Source organism: Genypterus blacodes, unplaced genomic scaffold (assembly GCF_046128005.1).
Source record: "Genypterus blacodes isolate CSIRO-AG114 ecotype Tasmania unplaced genomic scaffold, CSIRO-AGI_Gbla_v1 ptg000098l_1, whole genome shotgun sequence".
Taxonomy (NCBI): Eukaryota; Metazoa; Chordata; class Actinopteri; order Ophidiiformes; family Ophidiidae; genus Genypterus; species Genypterus blacodes.
In genome coordinates this window covers 610,982-636,522 of record NW_027466902.1, presented here as the reverse complement: position 1 = coordinate 636,522, position 25,541 = coordinate 610,982, and the positions used below count along the sequence as shown (strand labels likewise).

Sequence of the window (25,541 nt, the reverse complement as noted above, 5' to 3'; positions counted from 1 at the left end):
TTCGAGGGCAGCGGGTGCCACTTGTCCAGGTTTGACTGTGTCGCAGTTAATTGTGTGTGTGTGTGTGTGTGTGTGTGTGTGTGTGTGTGTGTGTGCGCACGTACAGCATTTTCTCAGGGGTCATGATATACAGTATTATGACATACTAATCAAATGCTCAGCAAGCATGCCTGGAAAAAAAACCAAAAACAGAATTACATAGTCACCATACTTGGGTTCAGAAAGATCACAAAAAATCTGTACAGTAATGTGAAATATCAATATGATATATTTTTGTGATTCACAATTTTGTAAACCCTATCTGCAACTTCGACGACAAGCGAATGACTTTGGTGTTCCGTAGCTAGAGGCTCATTAGGAAAGAACATCAAAAAATTACAAGCATCGCACATTATTTGGCAGAAAAAAGTGTGTTTGAACAATTTTCCTCTCATCCCTCCCCAGCGATCCGTGCCAGGACTCCAGCAGATTCCCCTCAGTGTTAACAGCGGTCCTGCAAAATCATTTATCGAAAGAGTAATAATCTGTTGAGACCACCCACTAAGGAAGGACAGTGGGACATTGATAGATCTTTGAACGGCTAGAAAGGGGATAATATTAAACTAAAAATAAAGTGTATGGGATGGCACTGGTAGGAAATACTGGTGTATAAATGCAAACTAACCTTCAAATGAGTCAAAATGTCCTTTATTCATCCATTCATATCTTAGGTACATACACAGAGCGTCTCGCAAAACTATTAGGACAAATCAGCACAACAAAGGCTTGGCACTAATTTGCTACAGCTTAGCCAAGTCTATGAGAATTCTTGGTCGGTTGAGAATGTAGAGAATGCGTGGTGCATACCAGTCTTCCCAGTGGGCAGACAAGGCCACTGATGATAGAAACAATAGTTTACGGGCAAAGCTCGATCTGTGTTTTCCTTTGAAAAATCTGGAAGGCTGAGGGCCAAAAAAATAACTGAAAGCATGATTCTCAAAGGATGCGTCCTTGATCTGTTGTTTTGTTTGTCCACTCTTCCTTTGCCGTTCGCTCATTTGCTTCCCGCGTTGTCGTGAGACAAAACGCTCAAGGCAATTTCACCACAACCACGCAGGCGCCTGCCCTGCCGATGTTGAGAGGGACCTCCTACGGGAAGACACAAGGGTTAACATGCAGCTTCTCATCTGAGTCCGTCTTCAAAAACATCATTTTACTTCAAGCGGATCAGAGCTGGCAGGATTAAACAACGTATTCCAAAACAAGAACAGGCTATATGATGTTTGAAGCTCCCAAGTTGCTGTAACCAGTAAGCAGCGGTTCTTCTTACCTCTGTCCATTCGTTGTTCTGCGCGTCGTAGGATTCCACAGTGTTAAGGTACGACTGACCGTCATACCCACCCACAGCGTATAACCTGTCACCCAGCAAGCAAACGCCCACTGCATCCCGAGGAACACTGAGGGGGGACACGGTGGTCCACGTGTCTGTCTTTGGGTCATACCTAAGAGGGAGAGAAGACGAGAGAGCAAATAAGGAAAACTTCACTTCCGGTTGTGGTTTAACTTGGCTTGGTCTCTAAATATCCAAGGCTTTTATGACTCGTGATTACATCGTGATTATACTGTGGCGGCTCTGTAATAAACGGGCTAAGTGCCATCCGTCATATCAGCCTAAATCAATAAATCAAACTCTACTAGAAAGCCCTAATTTGTGCTTTTATCGTATTTCATCTTACACGTCTGAATTGGAACAGCAGGAGATCTCGGAGCCAATTTGAAACATGAAAGACAAATAAAACCCGTCTCTGAAAGATGAAGACATTTGGGACACGGCGCATTATTCAGTCTCCATGATTTCTGGCTGATGAGGTCAGATTCTGATCTCATCTGTTCAGAATTTCAGTCAGGCCTTGTTGACACTTGACACCGAGGCACTTGAGCATGAACTTGTGTTGTGGCATTTTTAAGTACGTTTTCAGCAAAATGTGACAATAACTACATTGCCATAATTACAAAAATGACTTGGTAAGAATGAATTGTCTACTAAAAATTATGACGGTAAAATACTGACAATAAGGAGCTTGGAATAAATTGTACAACAGTATTTGTCTGAGTAAATTAAATCTGAAGATCCCCCATTATAACGCATAGATTACACCCATAAAACAAAGAATACCGGTTGTATTCTTTGGATTGAAAACCTAAAATCGGAATTTTGAATACTCAAATGAAGAAGCATATGGTGGAAAACACACAACTGTTACATACACAACTAATTATGGAATCGGAAAACAACCATCATAGGCCGTCCACAATGAAAACACAAATCCACAACAAATTGACAAATGATTATTAAAAATAGGAGAAGCTGTTGTGAGAATAAAACGACCACAATAAATGAATAATCCAATTTTAGATGCAGTAAGACATTATGACCACCAGATGGAGCCAGATACTTCAGAATGAAACCTTCCGTGGAAAATATGATCTCTTGATGTGACGCAGACACTTTAAAAAAGAAAAGCAGGAAAAGGGTGTGGATCAAGCAAGCGGAGCGAGGAAACAGTTCAACTCCCTTTTGTTCTCTTGAGAAAGGCAGTAGCTCCAAAACCACCCTTCTACAGAATCACAAAACCTGCAAACCAAAACAGCTTATGCAACTTCTTCTTTGTGTGGGTGTGCGTGTGTGTGTGCGTGTCCACAAGCGGCCTCATTAACTGACCTCTCAACACAGTCAGAGAGTCTAGAACAGTGGTTGGAGGCAGGGGCGTCGTGTCCTCCCACGGCATATAGGAAGTTGTTGTACGTGGCCACACCCACGCCCCCTCGCCTCTTGGCCATGGGCGCGCACATGCTCCACTTGTTTGTGTGCGGATCGAAGCATTCCATCGATCTCAGACACGAACTGCCATCCCGACCTCCCACCGCAAACAATCTGGGGAGCAAGAAGGACAGAGCAGTGGTGAAACATGAGGAGAGGGGGCAGAGCTGTGTCGACGCCCTGATCCTTGAGTTTCGTCTCCTAGAAGGATCACGTCAGCGCTCGCATCTCACAAAGCCGACGGCAAGATGGCAGAGACACAGATTCATTGTTGTCTATTTTTGTCTTTGCTGCAGGAAAGAACTCCAACCTATACTTAACACTGAATACTCAGGGGAGCCAAGGATCACATAAACACCTTAATGCTAGGCTCAGAGATATAGGTCTGCTGTTTTCCTTTAATTACTAAAAAGACATTCAATACACAGCCATAGAATGTGTTTTGCTTTGAAAGTGCCTAGGCTACACAGTATACATTAGTACACATATCACAACACCCTTTGTTCTCAGATTGTGCTTGCTAGATAATATAAATGCACATTGTTGCTTTTCTGTGCACCAAACAAGAGCATTTTAATCTGCATTCACAAAACCTTATTCTAAGTGATATTCAATTCAATTAAACCTTCGCCTGGATCAGTGCGCAGCAAGTGGAAGGACCACATCAGTGTTTTTTGCACGTTGTGTTTCTTTTGCTGTAAAATTCCTGTACGTGTGTCTCCTTGTTGCCTGGCTTTACAGACGCCAATTATCTCGGCCTCAGGCTGGATGTGTAACAAAGTAGACAGCTCATCAACATGAGTGACAACTGTGGGAAATAAACTTGATCCGATGAGGCAAAGGAGAGGAAACAGACATGCCCTTAAGGTGAAGCTGCATATTTGATCCTTTAGCCATGCCGGAGATGACGCGTGCAAAGGACGCTGAGACTTACTTTCCATTGAGCGCAGTGACACCCATGGTGCTGCGCGGGGTCGACATGCTGGCCACATAGTTCCACTGCCTGGCCTGTGGGTCCCATCGCTCCACCGTGTTGAGATAACTCCAGCCGTCATGACCTCCCACAGCATACATGGGACCCTCCAGCACAGCAATACCTGGACACAATGCAAACACCAAAACATTATGGTTATTATAATTAATGTTAGCTTTAATCGCTCAGCCATTACGGTGCACTCATTTGTGACAATGTCCTGGTTGATTTAAAAGTTATTGCTCTGGAATAATGCTACATAATTTGTGTGTGAAATGAATTAGAAATGAGAGTGCAGGCAAGCAGAGTGGTGATGCAACAGAAGCAGCAGCAACTGTAACTCCAAACTATCTATGCTGTGATAGGTCAATGTAAAGAGGCAGGGAGGCAGTAGGGAGGCAGTAGTCGAGTGGGTAGAGCTTCCGCTTAAGAACCGGAGGGTTGCCGGTTCGAGTCCCTGCCGAGGTGCCCCTGAGCAAGGCACCGAACCCTCAATTGCTCCCCCCTCTGCGAAGGGTGGTAATGTAATGTAAGTCGCTTTGGATAAAAGCGTCTGCCAAATGATCGTAATGTAATGTGATGTAAAGAATCAAAAAGGACAGTTTAAGAGGCAATGCAGTCAACTTCCTCCTTTTAACATCCTCCGAGGCAAAGGCAACACTGACACCTTTTAAATTCCTCACATTTAAGCTCAGTGGAAGCAGCAGGCACATCGTGAGTCAGTGAATAATCGATGAAAAGAAATCAAACTCATGGAACGCTTTCTTTTTTTAGTGGTTCCTGGAGAGGAATGAGCCAGGGGCTACTTTTCTCTTTTTTTTGGAATTGAGCAACAGAGCCTTAGTGAGTCACTCCTATACAGCTGACCCAATCGATTTAAAAACAACAGGAAGAATATAAAAACACATTGTTATTCCTTCAGTCACAGAGGAAAGTGCTATTCAATGCAAAGGAAGTTTTAACACAATGGATTTTCGCAGTACAGCTCAGATTTCCTTTGGTTAGTTCAGTCATGTCGAGGGAACATTGGGGCGGACGGATTTAGATGAGCCCACGAGTGACATAAACACAGCCGGACGGAAATACTTTTCTCTTTCTTGTCTTTACAGCAAGCAAAAGCCCGGGCAGACATAAGCTGAAATATATTCAGACTGGAAAAAAATGCAGCACATGTTGTTTTGGGGTTGTTTTTGTGTTGTTGCTGCAGCATAGATCAAAGACAACAAGAGGCGATATGTATGGCTTAATCTCCCAGGGCTGGCTGAGAGTCCGGACCACACTGGGCGAGCCACACGCTTTGACAAGATCTCTCCCTGTTCAGACTCACACCTGTTTCAACGGTGAATCAAAAACGCTTTTGATGATGAGATTTCCTGGGCGGGGGAGGGTTAAAAGAAGAGCTCAGGGCCGGAGCAGCCTGCCAAAGCTCTGACAGGGGAACAGGAACATATCAAAAGGTCTTGCATCCTGCAATTTTGGGGCGTTACACCCCTCTGGGTAACTTTAAAAATATACAACATTAAACCTGAAATAGCTGACAGAATGGATTCTATTAACTGTAACTGTTAACATATGGATTAAGCCTCTGACTCCTCTTTCTAAAGGAGTTCTTTCTAATCAGAATTGTTTTTCCTAATCAAATTGAAAGAATACAGATAGTAAACAATGTGAACCTCTCAAATAAATCATTAAATTCATGACATAGTTCAATAATCTTCTGAGCTGTGGCCACAATTCCTTCTTCCTCTTCAAACATAATACTGTATAAAATGTGATATAGCTCTTTTCACATCAAAGAGCTCTTTACAGCCAGATAACAACACAGTAAAGGGATGATTGTACAGCGGCTACTGGGTAATTACTGACAGAGATAGGAGAGAAAAGAGGGACAACCGAGGGGATAAAATCAAATACAATTAAGAAGACAATTAAATATGGAGAAGAAAATGAAAGTGTGACAAATGGCAAATAAGGCACAATGGAATAAAAATCAATGAATGTGAAGCAGGGAAGAGAAGAAGAGCAGGGACGGTCATAAAAATAGGTTTTGAGGAAGGATTTAAAAGGAGGTCGCTCTTCATTCTGAGGCAGGATTTCCTGTGTGTCGTCCTAACAAAGCCCCTGCTGGACGTTCACAGACATTACTCTACAGAGATGTAGTTTTAGTTTGGCTGCAGTGCCTCTCACTCACCCAGCCCGTGTCTGTGTGTTGACATCGGGGGCATGGTGGACCACACTTTGTTGACCGGGTTGTAGCACTCCACCATATTGGACGTCTTCAGCCCGTCCCTCCCTCCCACCACATACAGTTTGTTGTCGATCACTGCTACGCCGAACTGGAGCCGGCGTCCATTCATGACTCCCGCCTGTACCCAGGTGTTAGTCCGCAGGTCGTACTTCTCAATGGTGGTCGAGCCTAAAACCAGTAAAACAACAAGTATGAAACTACCTGATTGTTGTGTATTGTATCTAATGTGCGTGTGTGGGTTATACCTTTGGTAGCATCCATCCCCCCTACAGCATAGAACGCCCCCACAGTGGACTTTCTGGGTTTGGTTCTTGGGCTCTGGAACATGGGTCGCCGCTCGGGTAGAAGATGGTACTTCATAGCTTCCATGAGTAACTTTTGACATTCCAGATCATCTGAGAACATTTTGTTGTTTTCCAGATCTGCAAGCAGCTGCGTTTCAAGAAAAAACACATAAACAAAGCTGCATTAGAAGAATGGAGATTTGCTTTCACAGCGAGAAGAATCTTACGCAGAGAAATGCGCCACATGTTCCCAATGATGTGTTAATGATGTTTGAGAGGCTTGTATGAAAATAACATTTGGTACTTTATGTAACAAACATCAGTGTTAGTAACAGTTATACAGGATCTCTGTGCGGAGACTCCTACAGGCTGTGCCAGGTTGGACTGTTGAGCGAATCATGGCCGATATCTTTGATCGTCAATCCAAAATTGTGGTAGTAGTTTGGAAAATGACAACAGCTGGTTTAGTACTCTGGACAGCCTGAAACAAAATCATTATAGCAGCAAATAGCGGCAAATTCTCTCTGCCTTGGGTTCTTATTATGTGTTGCTTTAAGTCATAGTAACCTGAAAGTAGTCAAGATATGAAATTCATATGGGTGTAATAACTTGAGGAAAGTAATCTGCCAGTGAAAATAAATCTGCATTAAAGTGAAATTGGAATATTTTCATAGTTGAGATCTGGCAGAAATTGTGTATATTATGATGCTACTATTGTAAAAATGTGCTTTGGTAGAACTCTAGACAATCATAAAACTCAACTGCAGTGTTTAAAACCAAAATAACTCAAACATAAGTGAGCCATTCAGAGCTCCGCTGGGCTTAGGAAAGCTATGTATTGCTGTTATGTATTGGCAGTTTGATTTGTCACTGAGTGGGGATTTAGTCGGTGAAGGCATAAACAAACCATTATTGGCATTGCAGTAGGTCTTCGCCTTTCAGAGTCCATTTGAAGGCAGAGAGTGTGTAGTGCACGTGTCTGCAGTAAATACATGTCACTGTGTGAATGTGAAACAGCACTGTTGTGGACACTGGGTGGTGGCATGAAAGCTTAAGAGCTCAGCTAAATCTCCCCCAGCTGTCTTACCTGAGGAGGAAGAAGAGGCAGGCGGATGAAGGCGAGCAGCACCCCAAGGTCCTGCTGTCGATGCTGAACGTCGTACCGCACCCACATCATCAAAGCCTGGAAGATGGTCTCTTCATCTGGAACATTGATGTCATCACTGGAGAGCAGCTTGACAATCTCAGCCGTGGGGAGCAGCAGGAACTCCTGGTTCTGAATGACTTCGAGGAAATGTTCCTGGAACAGGAGGGAAGGATCCTTTTGATCAGGGATTGAGCTGTTTTCCATCTACTGAACCAGCTCCTTGCCTGTTTTTGCCTTCTCTCTCTCTGGGATGTATATAGAGACATCCAGCAGAAGCACCCCCTTTCTGTATTTGCCTCTCATTTTCATTTAGATAGAAGTTGTGTAACTCTCAAATCTATTAAACGTTATGTATTCAATTTGTTTTTTTACATTTCTAAGGCAAACCTGGTGCTCTGACAAACGGCTCCAAGTGTTTCTGTCAACTTAACTAGCATTGCATTCCACAATTATGGCTTTCATTTAACATATAAATTTGGCATTTGTCAAACAGTTTCCCCCGTTTCATCTGCACATCATATAATACTGTGTTGACTGCAGATTCCCGAAATAGATTCAAAGCTAGGGAATCCAATTTAATGATACCCACAGTGAAACACACGTTTCCTTGAAAAAAAGAGAACGGGAGAACATGAGAAAGTGTCTGATCCACACCTCTGCTAATGAATCGAAATCCAAAAAACAGCCTAGGCTACAAATCAACCCTGGCATAAAACCTTAAAAAAGTCATCTTCATCTTTCTAAAACATTTTTCTCATGATCACGCATGACACAATTGTGCCTTTTAGGGAGTTTTGTGGAAGCCTTTCTCTATTGCCTTCCTTAAGATTGATCTTCCATCGACTGGCCAGGAGCCAGAGTGATATTACAGCGCTGCGTCGCTACCTCTTCAAGGACATCGTCTCTGAGCAGTTCCATTAAGGACGGAGCTATATAAAACCCCCTCTACGCCTCTATGTTATGTCGGACATTAAAACACATAAAAGACACGGCGCAGAGGAATCCTTGGCCGGAACGCTGCCTTATTTCCTATGAGGCTGCAGAGCAATAATTGTAAGGCTGCCAGAAGAACTTTGACAAACCAAGTACTCCGTGCACTGTGGGTGTGTTAACAATTACGAAAAACAAGCAAGCGATTGATCATCAACTTGTAACAAATTACAATGTCTCGGGCCCGATCTATTATGGGAGCAGGTTTTAACAGCTTAACACAGATGGTCTTAATGAAATGAGGGACATAAATTGATCTGTTTTGGTATTACTGGGGCGGAAATTCCATCCAACTCATTGACATTGCCTCGGACCGATTATTTGTAATTACATCCCAAACTGCTGACAACATTAAAAGTTTAAGCACATTGGGTTTGCAGCCATTTAAAAAAAAGAGGCTGGCAAAACAATTGGCCAGCAAAGTGTTTGGAAAACAAGTTCACTTGGAAAAGATAATAACTGATCTAATGACTGCAAAGGCCTGATAGTAGGGACAAAGAGGTGTTTTGAGGAGAATGATTATTTATTGAAACCTTTGAGGCTGATAGAATGACCTTGCTTGTGTATTGTGTATATGTGTGTTTATACCTACATCTGTTTCCAGGGAAACTCTTCCACTAAATTTAAATATACTGTACCAGCCAGTGTTTACCTTTTCTCTCTCTCGTCTTATTGATTGACAGACTCGTATAAATATTTTCATACAAATATGAAAATGAGATCCCCTTGTAGAAAAGGAAAAGGAATTCCAGAGAATATAATATCACATTTTTTACCCGGTGCAATGTGCAAAGGAAACTTGTTCGCAAAAGGAAAAGGGTGTCGCAGCGGATATCGGCTGTTGTGCCCAACCAGGAAAAACAAGCTTATCAAAACATGACTCGCTCGGCTCAGAACCCAGAGGATGGACTTCCAGGAAGCCCCGAGCGCTCGCTGCTCATTATTGAAGCGATTGAACAGGAACTTGGCCCTCTTGTGCAGTTTGCTGATTAGATTAACCTCTTGGTCCTGGATGGGGCCTATGTAAACAGACTGTGCAGATGTCCTTCAGGAGATAACGCCTGTCTCATATTGTCAATTCTGCACGGCCAGCGAGACGTTATCTGGCTGAAAAATATGTGCACGGATGTTGGTGTTATGCAAAGATGTCATTGCAGCAATATACGGGAGTAACGTTTTGATTTCGGCTGACATTGCAATAATCAACGTGATCTCTCCTAGTGATAGTCAAATAACCAAATTAGATCATATGAAAGTGTCAAACTATTCCATTTCTATTCAAATGCGGATGTCATTCTTACAGGTTATGACAGCTTCGATCAATTTTCTGGCCTCGAAGCAGAGGATGGTCTCAAATAAAGATACGTCCAAGCATTACATTACCTGATTTATGCGAATAAGTCCTGTGCAACTTGCTTAAAAACACATTTCATTTGATATTTAGATTGAATTCACAGAACAGATACATTTTAACTTGAATTTTAGTTATGATTACATTTAAAAGCCTTGTTTTTATGGTTATTAACTGCAATCAGTATCTAATGTGGACAAAATTAATTAAAATAATTGTACGGAGTAACCTAACCTTTGAAAATAGTTATGTGTGATAAAAGACATTATCCAAAACACTGAGGGATACTGTTACCACTGCAGCCCTCCTGTATTTCAATCCTCCCTGCAGATAAATACTTTAGCTCAACTCCCCGTGTAAACACAACCCAGCTCAGCTTTCCTCCCTACCATGGTGTAGATGTGGGCTACGTTGAGCAGATCCACGCAGCCCTGAGCGTCCGCAAACGAGCGAATTCCCAGGCAGTTGGAGGGATGAAGCTGTTTCATCAGGAAGTTACAGCACACATGGATGACTTGTGAAAGCTGGAGGAGGCAAGCTGCTGCCAATAAACTCTCAATGGTTTCCTCCTTCAGCTCAAGGACACCTGGAATATCAAGACAAAAGCATTATAAGAAGCATTATAAGACTTTACATGAAAGGGGCACATTATACATAATCATAATATATTGGCAGCTAGTTCCAACTCAGACATATTTTCTAATTTTCCAATTTCATGTTTAAAGTAAGCAAGTGTAAAATCTTAATCTGTCAAGTAGCCCCACATAAATAATGGGGATTTAAAAGTACAGTAGTATATATGAGCGGGCGGCAGGTTTGAGTCCCCGGTTCGAGGCTACTATGGCGTCGAGGTGCCCTTGAGCAAGGCACTGAACCGCGCAAACTGCTCCAGAGGCGCGGTATCATGGCTGCCCTGACCCCTCTGTAATAATAAAGTAAGAGGGGCACGCAAGACAAATTTCAGATAACATGTTTGCATGTGATTTGACCCAATAAGGTTTCTTTACAAAAATTCCCCGTGTGCAGCAGTGATGAGGTGAACTCTGCACACATTAACACATGACGATGATTATCATGTTCTATTCAAGTTCATCCTTTAAAGATTTATTCTAAGTGAACTACATAGCGGTGGATTTCTCAAAGAGCATCTGTCCTGTGAAACGAGCAGGTTCACGCCGACATTACGCCCCTGTCAGTCAGCCACGGTGATGAATTGCATCATTGATCCATTTTAATCACGCTCCAACATCAGAGGTCTCGTAAGAAGTTACAAGGGCTAGTGAATGGCTTTACGAGCACTCACCAGTGTACGCAAAATGAACCAGGGACCTGAGGGCGTCAGGATCGACTCCCTCCATCTTGATCTCCTCCTGTTTCGCCTCCCTTACGTCGCTGGTGAACATGGCAGCAAAGTAGTCGGACACGGCGCTCAGGACCAATCTGTCATAAAGGAATGCAAAGAATAAATGCTGTCATACAATATAATATTAATATGTCAGTGGCAGATCTAAATTCCAATAAGATAAAGCCATGAATAAATCAAGCCTGACATCATGATTCATGTCCTCAAATGTTGGTTTGCCTCATCAGAGAGGGCAGTGTTGCAGTGGTTAAATAATTTCATGTTGTACAATTTCTAACTTTGATTAATATGTCACATGATGATATGTGGGACTATAATATGAGGGCAGCATCGCTTTGAGAAACTCAACGCCTCGGTCTGGTCCCGCCCCCCCTGCAATCTGTGTTGTCACATTGTTCCAAAAAGTACAATGAATTAAATGATGCCATACACAATGACATGTCACTAACAGCAATAACAGTCAGACGTCTTATTGTGTTTACATATTCGTCTGGCTCGTAAAACACATTCGTCAATCTATGAGGGGAAGGAGTGATCTTATGCTATTACAAGGAAATGAGATTGTGGTGTGTGACATCAATCACTGTGCGTCCATGTGGCTATAATATGGTAGTTTCTCATATTAATTTAATTATTATCATCTGTGTGTGGCGTATAGTAAAATGAATGGACCTAGAAGATTCTGTTGGGCCACAGCTGGAGCTACGTTTGAGGTCAAGGGCACTGATGCCTCTGAGCAAGCGATGCAAACTTCTAAAGGATCCCATCTCAAAGCTCGTTCGACCCGCTCAGTCATTGATCCTTTTCTCCTCTCTGTGCGGTATTCCGGCCCTTTCACAATGAATTTGCACCCCCAAAAAAAGCCAAAACACGCTGACGGTTGATTTACAAACGAATGCCCTCGTGATCACACTACCTCCCAGCATGCAGAGGATGTAATGTGATGTGTTCAGCCAAGCAGTGAATGCCCAAATATTGGAATCGGATTGTACTGGAATCACTTCTTCCATTCCTCAAATGTAATGTGGAAATGAGAAACAGCAGGGGTTTAATTAGATCATAGTACCATATTTAGATATAAACCAGTGAACGTTGGAATTATGCGATTGAATATTAGATTTGCATGCGTTTGAATACCGTTGTTTCAACTGTCGTCCCCAAATCAAAGCCGTCTTGCTCAGATCTTTCCCCTCCCCCCAACTGATAACAGTTGTTCCAGTGTGTAAAATGCGATCCGACCCGGTGATTGAAAGCCCCGTATTGACGTCTTGATGAAGTGAAGCCTGTTTCTCCTAACCAGAGCAGCTGCAACTGTAATTAATGGCATCAAAGCGGAGAGAGGCAGACACCAACCTGTGAGCCGGTATCTTGTGATCTCCTGCTATCAAGAGGACGTCGCACAGCTGCTTGTGCTGAAGGTACGTCTCCATCTTACGGAAAGTCTGTTCTGCATGATTTGTGGCCTGGAAAAACTCGTCGGAGGAGTTGGTGTTCATCCTGGTGAAGGTACTGAGATCCAACCTGTGCAAGGAGGATGAGGAGACTAAATGAGTGATCTGAAGATGAAGATCAAGGAGGAAAAAAAAGGATTCCACAAGAAATTTACAGATATTTTAGCACTTATAGTAAAACGTGCTGTACACATGCCACAGTTTGAGAACCGGTGATCCAAAGCAAACCCTTTCTGTGTGGATTTTGCATAGCACACATTTTCGCTTTGTGTCTTTGTTCTTAGCTATTGTCTGCTGAAATTGTGCTCTTTCCAGACGACTCAAAGCAGATAAACAAATAAGTGAGCTGAAATGAAAGCCGTTACGGACTTAACTCTACGCATAAGCGGATAACTCAACACTGATTTCCACCGGGACAAACAGTATCTCAATCTAGGCAACAGCTTCCCCTGCAGAATAAGCCCGTGTGTCTGCATGTGTGTTTGGGAAGCCTTTGTGTCCGTGCTTATGCGTGTCTGCATATCTGTGTTTGCATGTGTATTTTGGTAAAAAAGCGGACTTAGCAAGTGAACAAGCCTGTGCCTGGTATCACAGTGGCACGGCTCAGTCTCGCTCCCCGCAGGCTGCTAGATTACACGCTGTTTTACAGGCATCCCAGTAATCCCTCAGACTCGTGGCAAAATAATACAAGCCAGTCACACTGGTGTCCTTCACACGGCAAATCCACTGGCTGACATTTAGGCTTGTTTGTTATGCTACATAAACCGACCCGAGCCGTCTCTCTCAGAGAATTTACAGCCAATCGCAAAGATACATAGTCTTCAAGGAAAGAATGTCAATGCTATTTAAAGCGTCACTTTATGTCCTCACTCATTGGCGCTCATACGCTGGTCTGAGAGCTGCATCAGCTTGTTCAATTACAAATATGCCAAAGCAAATGAAGTGAAAAGCTGCCAATGTACCGGCACATACTGATGTTGATATGAAGAAAGGATGAAAGGGGCGGTGACTCATATTGATATTTTCATTACTACGCTATTATAAAGGTTTAAGCCAGGTGTGTGACTGTCTTTTCTTTGATTAGCAAAAAGCTGCTACATTTCTCCTCCACTGGGAATTGTTTATATTGCACTCTTGTCACTGCAGTATCCTATAGCCGGGTCGTTATTGGGGCGCCTTTATGCTAAATGCAAGAGTAATTTATTGTCCTGTCACGATAATTCCCTACTGACTTTGGAGTCCTGGAGAGAAACACCAAACAAGACTGAATAAGCAATTGGGCCATAAAACTAAGATGCATTGCCTTTGTATTGCTCCAAGGCACGCTGTAAGGATTTTTCATGCCTACCAATCTCTCCGACACTAATTGCTTTGGTATTACATTCTGGGGAGTTGTAAATTTCTCTGAGGTATATATTTCGTTTTCAGTAGTTGGTTGGATCATCAAAGGCATAGCCTGGTTTTACAGACGCACTAAAGAACCGAAAAACACCAGACAATATGCTTCATGGACAATACTGTACAGGACAGCACATGGGCAATTCAACAATAGAATAGAATAGAATAGAATAGAATAGAATACTGGGTTTCATTCCACATCACCCCTTACATGTCAGGTCTCCATCTGTGCCAAACATATCACTTTATGTGTAGATGTCTCTTCACACCTTTCCCATGTTATCACACCAAAAATGTGGCTAACTGGATTTGAGAAAGACACTGCATATTAAAAACTCTGGCGTTCAGGTGAAGCAGTAGCAGTGAGGTTCTTATCGACTGTTGAAACTCCATATGCTATCTTTAACAAGGCACCTACACACAGAATAGTGAGAAGCGATTGATACCCGAATAACACCTATTCCCCTTCTGTTTCAAACATGGCTGCTTTCAACTGGCAATCTCTGCTCTGAGGCTTCCCTCCAGCGGGAATTCCGGATGTTTGGTCAGACCATAATCCTCCTCCATCATATTCAAACCAGTGCCTGAATTCATCTGTCTGCAAGTCGGGCCTGCCTGGACCAAATGGATTATAACAGCCCCCCAACCCGCCCTCTCGCCCTGAGGGCAGTTGAGGAGCTTGAGCTTTTGCCTGAAAATCCAACAATTCCTACAAAGGCGTTCCACAGCAAGTGTCGACTTTAGATATTCCATGAGCTCCCGATGCTCCTCTCCTTCTGACATGCAGTATCCTGGCATTGGGCTTTGTGTTCAGACATATATACAGCACACACACACACTGTAATGACTCGTTCCCCAGTTCCCTAGTTCCCTAGTTCCCTCTCTCACAGACATTTCTCTTGTGTTGTCATTTCTTATAACTGACACCGCTGCATAATACTGATAATTACAGAGGAAAAGCTCTTCAGGTCTTCTGTTACATCAATACCAAAGTCAGTAAAGCCAGTAGCAAGTTTTGAATATGATCTGGCCAGTGGGTCCTTTATTGTCTGTGTGTAGTAAAGAAAATGCAGCAGCTATTAACCGAAATGAAATATTGCTTCCTTTTACTGCGTCTCTTTAAGTCAGCTTTTACTACCTCACACGTTCAAACCATGTCTGCACAATTTCCATGATAAGATGAATCCGGGCCATCTCAGGTAGAATACAGACGTGAAACATGGAAGTCATAAGTCAAACTATCTTAGTTATCTTATGCTTTATGATTGATGGAGTGGTGTTTCAGTTTGACATCACAGCCAGGCAGGCGTGTAGAGCAAAGCGTACTGTCACTGCTTTGTAAAGGTAGGTGGACACTGTTTTTAATGGCGTGGGCAAATTTTTAATTCCTTATTGAGATTTGCAAAGTATGTTCATAGATCAACTGTGATTAAAATGCTGAGCTCTGCACTATGATGCCCAGGATTTTGGTGTTAAGTGCGTCGGGGGGGTTGAAGTGTGTGGGGGGGGGGGGCGTCCCAATCTAAGTGAAAAATGTGCAGGTCTTAGCAGAAAAGCTCCTCACTGCTTTGCTGATGGTAGGTTACTTGCATGGTGTATGAGACTGCTCACCATTGTTGAATTGTCCATAATTTATACGTGATATGAGTGTGTAAACAGATTAAACCACAATATTAAAGTGCTGAAACCTGGATCATATGTGGTCTGCGGTGAAAGCACTATAAATATTAAGATCCTATTTGCATTTGAGTCAAGCATATCTTTATTAGAGGGTGTAAGGTTCAGACGGTTTGTTGATAATGTGTTTAGGCTCATAAATATTGTAAATATTTAACTAAGCTTACCTTGCCTCCATCAGAGCGCATCTTTTCCTACGATCGCGATTTTTAGCCTTAATTCTCGCTCAAACCGCTGTACCGAACGTCAAGGAGACAATAACAAGCAAAGCAATAACGCACAAGTGGTACTGACGAGGCTCCATTTCCGATTGTGTATGTGATTCTTGTCCCAACGAAGAAGAAAACCTAAGGGTAAAGGTCACTTCCTGTTCAAATCGGGTCAATCGCATATAGTGATAAATACGTAGTACATTATTTAACATATTCCAAAAAATAAAATCACGTTAAATATGTTTTGATTAAATATTTGGAATGAAAATAATATGGATAAATATATGATTACTTTTTTAATTCCTTGCTCAGTTTGGTAGATTATAGTTATAATTTCTGCTCTATGATATACTGTATATTCAGCTTCTTCACAGCTGTATGGCTTTTATGATTCTGACCGTAAGAGCCCAAGGTTACTGTTGAACTTCACCATGGCCTCTGTTAATGGTGTGGATGTAAAATTCATGAAGAGCTGTGTCAGGATTTTTCTGTATTGAAATTAGGCCCATTTGTGGGTGAAACGACACACAATGTAGCTACTCACTCCACATTTCAACACATTCAACTTTACCTCGTTATTCTGCAGCACAGTATGCTTTATCGATTATATATGCTCTATCCCCTCACCCACACAGATGCCATTTTGAGATAGATAGACAGATAGGCTTTCCTTGGTCATTTAACGCATTTAAAGATACAACGCTAAACGTGCCACACGCAGACTAAGACCCTGTAAGCCCTCTGGTGTTATGAGACATCCGACAAATGTCTGAATTACTGCTGTTGACAGGGGGGAAGGTGGTGGTATTTCTTTTCCAAGGCGGCAGAGAGGGAATTGAGATATCATTCAAACTAACAGCCTGCTGACTCAAGCCTCTGCTAGTGTTTATGTGGGAGAGGTCAGGGTTTCCATTCCATTCAGGTTAACTTCTGTCACGTATTCTCTGCCAGCGACTGAGAGAGGGTAGATGGGTTAAATGGGAGTCACCAGGACGGAGCATACATACGGTATCTATATATGTAAAGCTATTATTAGTCTAGTATTGAGAAAAGTTTAACAAACAGCAAACCATTTAACCTCTGCAAACTGCAACATTGTGTGTTCCAGGAATCTTTCAGGTAATTATCTTATCCTCTGCAGGGTCGCAGGGACCCGGAGCCTATCCCAGGATTCACTGGGGCGAGAGCCAGGGTCGCCATTATACTACAGGGCTGACATACACACAGACACACACAACCATTCACACCTATGGGCACTTTAGTATTCACAATTCACCCAATCTGCATGTCTTTGGAACATGGGAGGGGAGAGACAGGGAAAAAGGCACTGTGATATTTGAACCCATGGCCTTCATTCTGAAAGTGCTAACTATTGAGGCTATGTCTTTTTGATTGTGAACTATATATAGGGACAGATTCATCCCGGACATAGTGTGACTGAAGAACATCACTCGGTGAGGAACTTTCTGAGACTCTAGACTAGAGAGATTGTGACAAATTACGTGTCAAAGATTTATGATGCGAGACGTAATAGGGCCACCCAGCTGGAGGAGTAAATGAATGTGCATAGCTATGTGTCATCCACACATCTGCTTAGTCTGTGATGAACATGACCGTGATGTGTCACAAAGCCACTGGCCCAATTCACTGTTCATCTTATATGCACTTGCATGGTCAAACGGTACCCTGCATCAATTGCAAAGACTACTATCAAAACAACTACAAATTTCTAATATTCTGCCATAAAAGGTATCCAGGTAAATGTCAATGACAAAAAAAGTGACCAGAGCCAAGAGAGCAGTGTAAAAGAGAGGACAATACCAGTCACATACATGACACCCAGAGCAAATCTGTTCAATTAAAGTAACACATTTAAAATCTGTTTCTATAAAAACATCCCAAAATTTAGAAGTAAAGAAATTTACCATGGTTATTCTATCCTACGTCCGGTTAAATTTGAATCCCCTCAGTTCCATGCTGGGGGTGGGCAGTGTACTTAAGTTTTTCCTAATTCAGTTCTGTAATGAGCATCCGGCAGCACAAGCACACAACACATAACATTTTTCCCACTTATTACTCATGGCAGATTAGTTTTCAGATGAGTAAATCCTTGATTCAATAATAATGTGACTCAGATGTCGACCTGCTGATGAATTTATTGGTATGAAATCGCTGTAGGATGGAGCTGTCTGTCAGTATTATGATAACAACAATTATAATATATTGGCCTGTAAAATAAAACATGTATTCTCTGTGGGCACTGTTAGCAGTTTCAGCTAGCAGAGCTGAGCCAGGGATGTGGTTTATGTTCAACTATCACTGAATCGTTTTAATATTTCAGCATCATTGCCAAAATATGATGGCTGCACTGTGCTTTACATGGCAAGCATGAAGTCAACCCCCCAGCCCACCCCCAGAGAGCCAGGGAGATTCATTTTCACTGTGAGGCCCATCTTTTATGCATGCTCTCTTCTCATACAGGGACCCCAAAACATGAACATCTGCCAATTATGCCAACACGGAGAGCAGAACGTTGCGCTCATTCCAAAACAGAATCTTAACTCAGAATAATTCATGTTCTGTTCAGGACACCCCACCATGAGCTGCCTGTGGCATTCATTTCATCCGTGCTAGCACATTTTGGGGCTGCAAGCACTGGATATGTATCTTATCCATTTCATCGTGGTGAAAACAAAGGGATGGCTTCACTTTCATTTGGTTATTTCATCACCAGGTGTGTGAGGAGAGGTCACCTTAAAATGTCACATACAAGATAAAAGGAGACTTGGGCTTTGTGTCTTTGTGTCTTTGAAGTGAGTGTTCCTCCACGCCATACACACAAGCACACACTCGGGGAGACAAACACATTCGTCTCTAACCTGCACACTTCCTGGGAGAAGATGTACGATCACATGGAGGACAAGGAGGGGAAAAACAACCTGCAAAAGCAGCAGGGGGGGAGGGGATTTATATAAAGAAATGTGTATGAACCCGAAGGTTTGTAAAAGGATGCGAGTATAAAATAAATTAAAGACCTTGTGGCAACCCTGAGCTATCATAGCTTTTTGCACTCAAGAGTGGTGATGGCAGCAGTCTGGATAATTCATGCACTGCCTCCTCTCTTTATAAGCTTGGGTGCATGTGTTGCGTGATGTAATGGCTCTTTCCCGCTACCCACTTTTAACTGTGTGGAAGAATGCATTAGTGCTGTGTAAAACTAAATACTCTGAGGAATCAGGCAAAAGCTTCCTATGCTTGTAATCTGGACCACAACACAGACAAGGGAACAAAAAAAGCCTCAGCTTTCCACCCACTGAATTATTAAATAGAAGTTTATTGGTTTATCTCGCCTAACACGCTGTGGACACTGAGAGTGAGTCGTTCCCAGGTGAGATGTGATGGCAGTGCCTAGCCTGATGAAATTTGAAAATGATAGCTGCACAGATAATTTAATCTTTCTTTCATTTACGGAATTACAAGCAGAATATCACTGCCAGTATTGAATGACCATAATGCTGAAGGTATAGCTTTTATGTATTGTTATTCTCCGAAAAGAAAGCAGCAATATATACAGTAATTAGCTCACTGATACAACAAAATATCCTAGGGGGTTCCCTCATTCATCAAGAAAGTCTATTTTAGATTGGATTTCATTTGCAACCATAGCTTCACTTGAATATGGGAGAAGATCAGTCTCAAATTTGCATCTGCTTTCTGCTAATTGAAGGTTCACCATGCCAAAGTTAAAGAGGCAAACAACTAATCGGTGTTTCCAGGAATCTAACATTGCACTCGTACCTCTCTCTGGCCTCCAATTCTGCAGGGTCCTTGGTGCTGCTCTTCACATTGTCTTGGTCACTGGCGGTGTCCTTTTTCCTTGTGGTACCTGGTGAGGAACTGTCCTTTAGAGGTTCCTCGTTGACCTGGAGACCCTGGATGGTGTTTTGCGGATGGCTCCATGATTGATGTCCTGCTCTGACATAGACAGGTGTGGGCCCTGGTGTCGGTGCCAAGATGCTGTGGACGGGGCTGTTATTCTTTCTGAGTCCTCCACCTCCAACACCTCTTTCCCTTGAGTGACTCTTCAGCCGACCCTGGACAGGCGTCCCTCTGTGGTCCAGGCCATCCTGCTGGATGTAGCCTCCAACTCCACCAACACCCCCGCTGCCAGCTGAACCCTGGGACGAATGGCTGAACCAGCGCCAGCGGAGCCTGAGGATCTGCTTCACATCAAATTCCTTCTTCCCAGACACAGACATCCTCCTCTGGGTTTGGAGACGAAGGCAATAGAACGTTGAGTCCCCAAAAACATGGAGGAGAGCAGAGGAGAGAAGAGCCTTGATTTCAGTCTTCACTGACTACAATGTGCCTCCTTTATTGTCTCACTACTATCATGACCACCCCCTCTTCCTTCTCTGACTCCTCCGTTGTTCTTTTAGTGCAGATGGAAAGCAGTCCTCTGCAGCTTTTGTTCCTGTGCCTGAGATTATTGCCCTCCCTCCAACTCTCCTCTCCGTTTTTTTCTGTCTTTCCCTCCTTGTGCTGCTGCTGTTTCTGTTTGCTGCTGCTGCTGCTGCTGCTGCTGCTGCTGCTGCTGCTGCTGTGCTGCCGGAGCTGAGTTAATGCACATGCATGATCCACACTCTCTCCCCTTCGCCTCCTCCTCTTTCTGCTCGTCTCTCCTGTGTCTGTGTCTGTGCACACACATACACACATTCACTCTGACAGACATATACTCTGGAAACAAAATGAGAAAATCTCCCAAGCCCTGCCCAGTCCCCTCTGCTGCTATTTTGTGTGTCTCAGTAGGTGTGTGTGTGTGTGCGCACGTGAGAGAGAGAGAGAGAGAGAGAGAGAGAGAGAGAGAGAGAGAGAGAGAGAGATAACAGGGCTGCCTGCCCTTGCTAAAAGGGGGAGGTGGGGTATCATGGAGGCAGCATGATGAGGTCACACCTTAGGAAAGTAAATCATTGCTTGGTGAAAAAGAGAAACAGACTGTTAACTACCCTTCACTGGACTCTATTAGTAGGAGGTAATCATAAATGAATGTACTTCATTTGTGCTTCATCTCCTTGAGCATCTTGTCCACATGTGTATCACATTTCCGAGGTGTCATTAATATCCTTTTTTTCTATCTATTTCTTTTCTCCCTCTCTCTGTATAGAAAACAATCTCCAAGATGTCTCACAACAGCTTATTGCCGTGTCAAATGCTTCTTCAATACAAAAATTCAACAAAATGAATGAATAAATAAATGTACTGTATGTGCAGATGCATACAGTACACACACACACACACAACGAGACACACACACATATCTGTGCAATCTGCTATTTTTATATCAAACAGTCCCATGGGGGAAAGGTAGCCATGTGGAAAAAATATTCTCCTTCAGTCAACGCATTTTGAAAGCTTCCTCCGACTACAAGTGAAAAAACTACACACGGATAAACCTTCAAGGTCAATGCGCTGCCTCTTCCCCAGCTGGGGCTTCAGGAAAAAGCCTTTTACATTTCAAAAAATAGATCCCGCGGCTTCACGAGCTTAACTCTGCAGCGCTAACCGTGAAACTAAACCCCCCATGTCAAAGCTAAGGTAATTCAGGGACATTGGATCAATATGATCAGCATCACCAGCAGATGAAAACTGTGGCCTATGGTGGTCTGCTGTGTGCTGTCAACATCCGGGATATTTTCAGTACTTTATTATGAGTCAGTTGTTATAGGAAGCTGTTGTGCTAAGTAACTGGATTGTGTGGGTATTAATACCTCAAATTTAATGTGTTGCATCTGAACTATTGATACACAGCTTTCATGACCATCTGATAAATGTTACTTCTTTAGTCTTCACACACTCTTTTCTGTTTACACATTACTCACCAGGGCAGTGCAGCCTAAATGTTCTTCAAAGAATAGATTCCAATATTGTGCAATGATTCATCCACCTTCACAACCTCCTACTGCAGGTTGAGAAGGACATACTATTGAAATGACTTATTCCTCTACTGAGTGATGTCATTGAACTTATTCTGCTAAAGCAAAGGCATCGCTTTTCAGTTTAATTTCATTTAATTTTTGCTGGGTCAGTCTGCTTTTTGTCTTCAACTTGCATCTGCATTTTACATCCAGCTGCTGATTGAACAAAAGAAAATTTGCTTGACTTATTACATGAAATGCATAAATCATCCTTTGTTATGGGTTTATGCTAATGTGTCAAAGATGATGAATGAGCTTGAAGCTATGTTTTAACAATCAATGGCAGAGTCACTAAATTATTAAGAGGTTTTTTCTAAAAACTTCTTAAATTTTACATTTAATAAAATCCCAGTTTGTAGATATCCTTTGAATTCAAATATGTTCCTTTGTTTGATAGGTTTGGTTGTATACCTTGTGTAAACCCAAATGGGTACGTGGCATTGAAGCAATGAATGACAGGGAGCAAAGATTAGCTGATTCCCCATATTTTTTGTCAATGAAAGCTATATAGTTTTCAAGCCTTTGTTAGCTTTAACAAATGTTTTAGGATGAAACATGTTTTCTCCACAAAAACTCTGACAATGAGGTGAATAAGGCTTTTACAGGCCCGAAGACATATACCCAGCCCAGGGCTCTCTAAGAAGACAAGGAAAAACTCCCAATAAACCTTAATGTATAAAGAAAAGGAAGAAACCTTGGGAGATACAATTCAAAGAGAGATTCTTTCTCCACTAAAGGCCAAGTTTGCGCATGTGGGAAATGCATTGATATAGCAGAAAACACGAAAATACAACTGCAACGTACAATGCTTTCACAGAGACACTGTCATATAAAGTCAAGCTGTATCATAATAATAGAGGCTCATATACGGTGAGATATACACTAATGAATTGTAAAAAGCAATCATACTGGGTAACCTCTTTTATTCTTGCAGGAGTCAAGGACACCATCTGGCTTCACTCCACATGAGACATGAGATGTCAGACATTAAACTAGGGTGGTATACCACATTATCATCCAATATATGCATCCCCAGTGTACATACCTGTCACGTTGTCTGAGCATGCAAGACAGTAGGTGATGGTATATCATCTCCTCTTGCAATGGCAATCAAGCCATCGAGTCAAATGTTTCAATTGCATGGACTAATTTAATTACGTGCATTACGGTAAGGTAAGGTTATGATTTTATTACAAGTATATACCACGAAATAGAGGCTAAGGCCATATTAAATTATCTGCAGACATTATACGTATCATTGTATATATTTAAAAGTCTTGCTTTGTTAAAATTTCAAATCAGGGGTCTGCTATCAGCATTTTTACTGAACACCAACTGAAAGGACTTGATTTGATTACTTGATTAATATAAAATAACATTGTCAACAAGTATTTGTAACAAGTCCGACATGGTATGTCCATGACCATGATACTGCGGCAGAAATACAGTCCAGCCTTGGGAGAGAAAATACTCACTCGAGGTCAGGAGGGGGAAGTTAAGAATTTATGAGAAAATTACATTTAATGCTCCATTTATGACTGAAGCCACGGATGAAGTTATCTTCAGAATCAATAGCATATATTAAGAGACTGTGGAAGGTAACCAAGGACATGCTGTGAATTCTTTTACAGTTCTGAGTAATGCTGCTGGAATAATGAAAAGCTATTCCGACAAATCCCTCATCTCCGGTACTGCATTACATAAATGTACTTTTACAATGTACATTGGTGCCAGTTAATTCAAGGACACCAACATATTTTAGGAGCACAAAACATCTATAGTATATGCCTTAAGAAGGAAGGCAATATGTTTATCAATTTTGGTCTTACCTAGAATCCGGAAGCCTTATTCCTGAACCTTCTAGCAGTCTCTTGTAAAATCGAACTGAAAATGATCTGCAATCCAGTCGAACAACTTAAAAATCATATTTCTGAAGAACTGTTTCAATTGGTTTGTATCCCATGTCCCTCTTTCAGCACAATATTTGCCTCTCCAGAAAGGAAGGGGGCACCTTCCTCTTTGAAAGGAAACTCGCAATAAGTTCCTTCCTTTGTACTATGTCAACAACTGCATACATGCAACCGGGAATAGAGGAAAATATCCTGTGTTTGAGTGCTTTGGTTGAAAGAAAAAAGAAAAGAGCAAAATCACATACTTGTTTGTATTATAAAAAGATTATCAAATTATAGTTGTCTATATTTGGCCAACAACTTTGACACTTTATTTTAACAACCAAGTGTGCAGCTTTCAGAAATGAAGAAAACACCTGTACGTGGTGAAAAAATACCATTTACATTCGTTGCATTTCTTAATTGAATTTACAATTTGGAGTGCATGGATAGGGTAACCTGTAAAATATGTTTTACAAGCCTGAAGGACTAAAGTTAAGAGAAAGCAAGTGATATACGCATTGCAAAAGATATGTAAGACGTATTTAAAATAAATCATATGTTAGAGACCCAAAAGGCTGTTATCCTGCCATGCACTACACTGTGGGTTCTGGTAGTTCTGGCCAGTAGTCTGTTTGTTTTATTTACATCAATTCAATTTCGCTTTTTCATAATGTTGAAATTTTATGTATACATATATATTAGTGCTGTCAAAGTTAACGCGTTAATTTTGGCGATTAATTTTAAACTTTTAATGCGTTAAATTTTTTTAACGCAATTAACGCGGTTTTGTTTACTTCCGGTGGTGGCTGACCCATAACCTTTGGTCACTTGCGCGGGCAACCATCTTTTCTTATTAAAAGAGTCATTGGCAGAAAGATGGCGAACGACGGACTTTTAGGGGGAAAGTTTCTGTGTAAAAAGTTGTCCGACGGCTCTTTGGATAAAACAAAAGCTATTTGCACAGTGTGCAAAGCCGAATTCAACTACCACAGAAGTACCACCTCTTTGGCGTATCACCTGAGAGCAAAACACCCCGCTGCAAGTACCTCCACAGGACCCCGCCAGGCTACTCTACAGGAGTGTGGCACTCGTGGGCGAATGACGAAACCCGTGAGTGAAAGGTTAACCAATTCTTTGGTTACTTGGATTGTTAAAAACTGACGCCCAGTAAGCACAGTAGAGGATGATGGACTGAGAGAAGTACTTCGTGTTGCATCGGGAGATACCTCTTATAATTTACCCTCGAGAGGAACCATCGTGTCAAGAATACACACGTTGTATGAGGATGAGAGATGAGAGCTTTCTTTTTTGAATTTACACTGTTCATTAAAATGTTTTTTGAATTTAAATGTACTTTCTTTGTGTTTATTCTACATTCATTTGATGATTTTACATTAAAAGATATTCATTATAAGCTTCAGTCTTAAGTAGAAAAATGCAATTAATTTCTTGATAGATTAATCGCGATTAATCGCGATTAATTACAGAAATTTGTGCGATTAATTAGTTAATTTTTTTTAATCGATTGACAGCCCTAATATATATATATTGTGTGTGGGCTGCATAAATACCAGCTGTTATTTTGCTGGCTCATAAACATGTTAACTTAAGCTATTGAGGGTTAATGTCACTTTTGATCAAATTTAGATGCTGTAGGAATTAGGCAGGGAATTAACGCCATACTTATAGACCCTTATGATCTGCACAGAAGTAAGTGGGATTACTCTGTAGCAGTAGGTATTTATTCACTTTGAGGGGAAGTTGTCTGAAAACACAGCTA

At 41.9% G+C, this 25,541-nt stretch overlaps 1 protein-coding gene across 3 annotated transcripts; it reads right to left on the bottom strand.

Annotated features, from left to right (window-relative positions):
* Positions 1–940: 940 nt before the first annotated feature.
* klhl4 (kelch-like family member 4) lies at positions 941–23,873 on the bottom strand. 3 transcript variants are annotated; one of them, XM_076159664.1, is made up of 12 exons: positions 23,699–23,873; positions 19,693–20,588; positions 12,510–12,677; positions 11,097–11,233; positions 10,183–10,379; positions 7,393–7,605; positions 6,267–6,453; positions 5,965–6,189; positions 3,735–3,897; positions 2,702–2,914; positions 1,310–1,481; positions 941–1,128 (listed from the first exon to the last, which is right to left on the bottom strand). In XM_076159664.1, exons 2-12 carry the CDS (start codon positions 20,151–20,153, stop codon positions 1,069–1,071), a joined length of 2,196 nt encoding a protein of 731 aa, XP_076015779.1. In that variant the 5' UTR covers positions 20,154–20,588; positions 23,699–23,873; the 3' UTR covers positions 941–1,068. The 3 variants fall into 3 exon arrangements, with proteins under 3 accessions (XP_076015779.1, XP_076015780.1, XP_076015782.1); XM_076159665.1 differs by having other exon boundaries at positions 19,693–20,159; XM_076159667.1 differs by lacking the exon at positions 19,693–20,588 and having other exon boundaries at positions 23,699–23,869.
* Positions 23,874–25,541: the final 1,668 nt, after the last annotated feature.